Source organism: Mastomys coucha, unplaced genomic scaffold (genome assembly GCF_008632895.1).
Source record: "Mastomys coucha isolate ucsf_1 unplaced genomic scaffold, UCSF_Mcou_1 pScaffold22, whole genome shotgun sequence".
Classification (NCBI taxonomy): domain Eukaryota; kingdom Metazoa; phylum Chordata; class Mammalia; order Rodentia; family Muridae; genus Mastomys; species Mastomys coucha.
This window is the reverse complement of record NW_022196905.1, coordinates 128,052,077-128,053,811: the sequence shown is the minus strand read 5'-3', so window position 1 is coordinate 128,053,811 and position 1,735 is coordinate 128,052,077. Positions and strand designations below refer to the sequence as shown.

At 56.2% G+C, this 1,735-nt stretch overlaps 1 protein-coding gene across 1 annotated transcript in view; it reads left to right on the top strand.

The window, feature by feature from the left end:
• Ncf1 (neutrophil cytosolic factor 1) overlaps nt 1–1,735 on the top strand; it is an 11,447-nt gene extending 9,712 nt beyond the window's left edge. The window contains exons 9-11 of the mRNA XM_031391158.1: nt 543–715; nt 1,226–1,371; nt 1,518–1,735. Coding sequence (XP_031247018.1) covers nt 543–715; nt 1,226–1,371; nt 1,518–1,636 — 438 coding nt within the window. The 3' untranslated portion in view covers nt 1,637–1,735. The remainder of the gene's footprint in view (nt 1–542; nt 716–1,225; nt 1,372–1,517) is intronic.

Genomic DNA, 1,735 nt, shown 5'->3' with positions numbered 1-1,735 from the left:
CCCCCTGCACACATCTCTCTGAGTGGGTTTGGGGGACTTCACTTGGGCTCTGAACTGACTTGGCCCTGCGATTCTGGAGTCTTCTCCAGAATCCTGCCCTCCTTAGCCACTGAGCTTCATCTACAGGAGCTTCCGCAACCTAACAGACAAAATCAAAACAAAGCACAAAGGAGAAGGAAAAGGATGGGCTATCTTGTTTATTTTGTTTTTGTTTTTGTTTTTCCAGACAAGGTTTCTCTGTGCAGTCCTGGAACTAGCTCTATAGACAAAACTCACAGAGATCTGCCCGTCCCTACCTCCAGAGGGCTGGGATTAAAGGTGTGGGGCACTTCGCCCAGAGACACTAAGGCTCTTAAAGGTGTCACAGTACACACCTGCAAGGTACACTTGTAGCTTCCTTCCTCACGTCCAGAATTGGACAGGAGGGCTAGGGGCATGAGAGGCTTGGGTTGATACAGATGAGGAAACAGGTTGGCCTTTTGGATGTGAATGTTTGAAATCTCTTAGCTTGCACTGGTCCTCATGAGTGAGGCACTCTGGAGGCCCTCCGGCTCTGTGCACACACCCCTCGGGACTGCCTGAGCCTCCAATGTGACCCATCTTGCAGGAAAGGGGATACCACCGGCTACTACCCATCCATGTATCTGCAGAAGGCTGGGGAGGAGATAACCCAGGCCCAGCGACAGATCAGAAGCCGTGGGGCACCACCTCGCAGGTGAGACGGGTCCTGATGGGGCAGGCCTGAGGGAGACCTGAGGAGGTTTCTGGCTAGGTAGGTAGATACCTAGCAGGGTTAGTGCTGTGCCTTCGCTGTCGTTGGAAGTGGCAGACACGGGGATGGAGAGGAAGGTCAAGGACAGACCTAGTGAGGTGCCTGCAGATGCTTAGAGTCCTTGGGGGAGATGGTCTTGCTCTGGGCAGTCCCAGAGCAAGGATCATGTTGATAACCAGAGGGGGTGTGGGAAACAGGCCTGGGTAGGATCCGTGACCTCCACAGCTCCTGCAGGTCCCCTTGCCTCCATTCCACTTCTTAAATATATGCTTAGGACCTGAGGGGTACCGGTCCTTCTGAACTCACTTGCTGAGGCCAGGCTTAGGATCTCAGGGTGTCCTAGTCTTTCTGAACCCTACTTTCCCTAGCCAGACTTAGGGCTTCAGGGGTGTCCACCCGTGCCCCGGGGGCAGCAACTCTGGGGCACTGACTCCTGCATCCTGCTGGGGCCAGGTCCACCATCCGCAACGCACAGAGCATCCACCAGCGTTCTCGGAAGCGCCTCAGCCAGGACACCTATCGCCGCAACAGCGTCCGATTCCAGCAGCAGCGCAGACGCCTGGCACGACCCGGGCCGCAGAGCACGGATGGCATAAAGGGTGAGCGCCAGAGGGGGCGGGGCGGGGTCTGCAGGGCGGAGTTAAGTCCAAGGGGTGAGAGGAGACCTAGGGATCAGGACTAGAAACTACGAGCCCCTTACAACTGGGAGGTTGGGGTCTCTGAGAGTCCTGGCTTTGGTTTGCAGGCAATCCATTGACTCCACGCGCCAAACCACAGCCCGCGGTGCCTCCACGGCCCAGCTCGGATCTCATTCTGCACCGCTGTACAGAGAGCACCAAGCGGAAGCTGACATCCGCTGTGTGAGGGGCGGCGGCCCTAGAAGGCGTCCTATCTCTATCCTTGTATATACTTGTATATAGCCTTAGGTCAGAGGCTCCTCCTCTGCCTTAAGGTTTGGTTGAA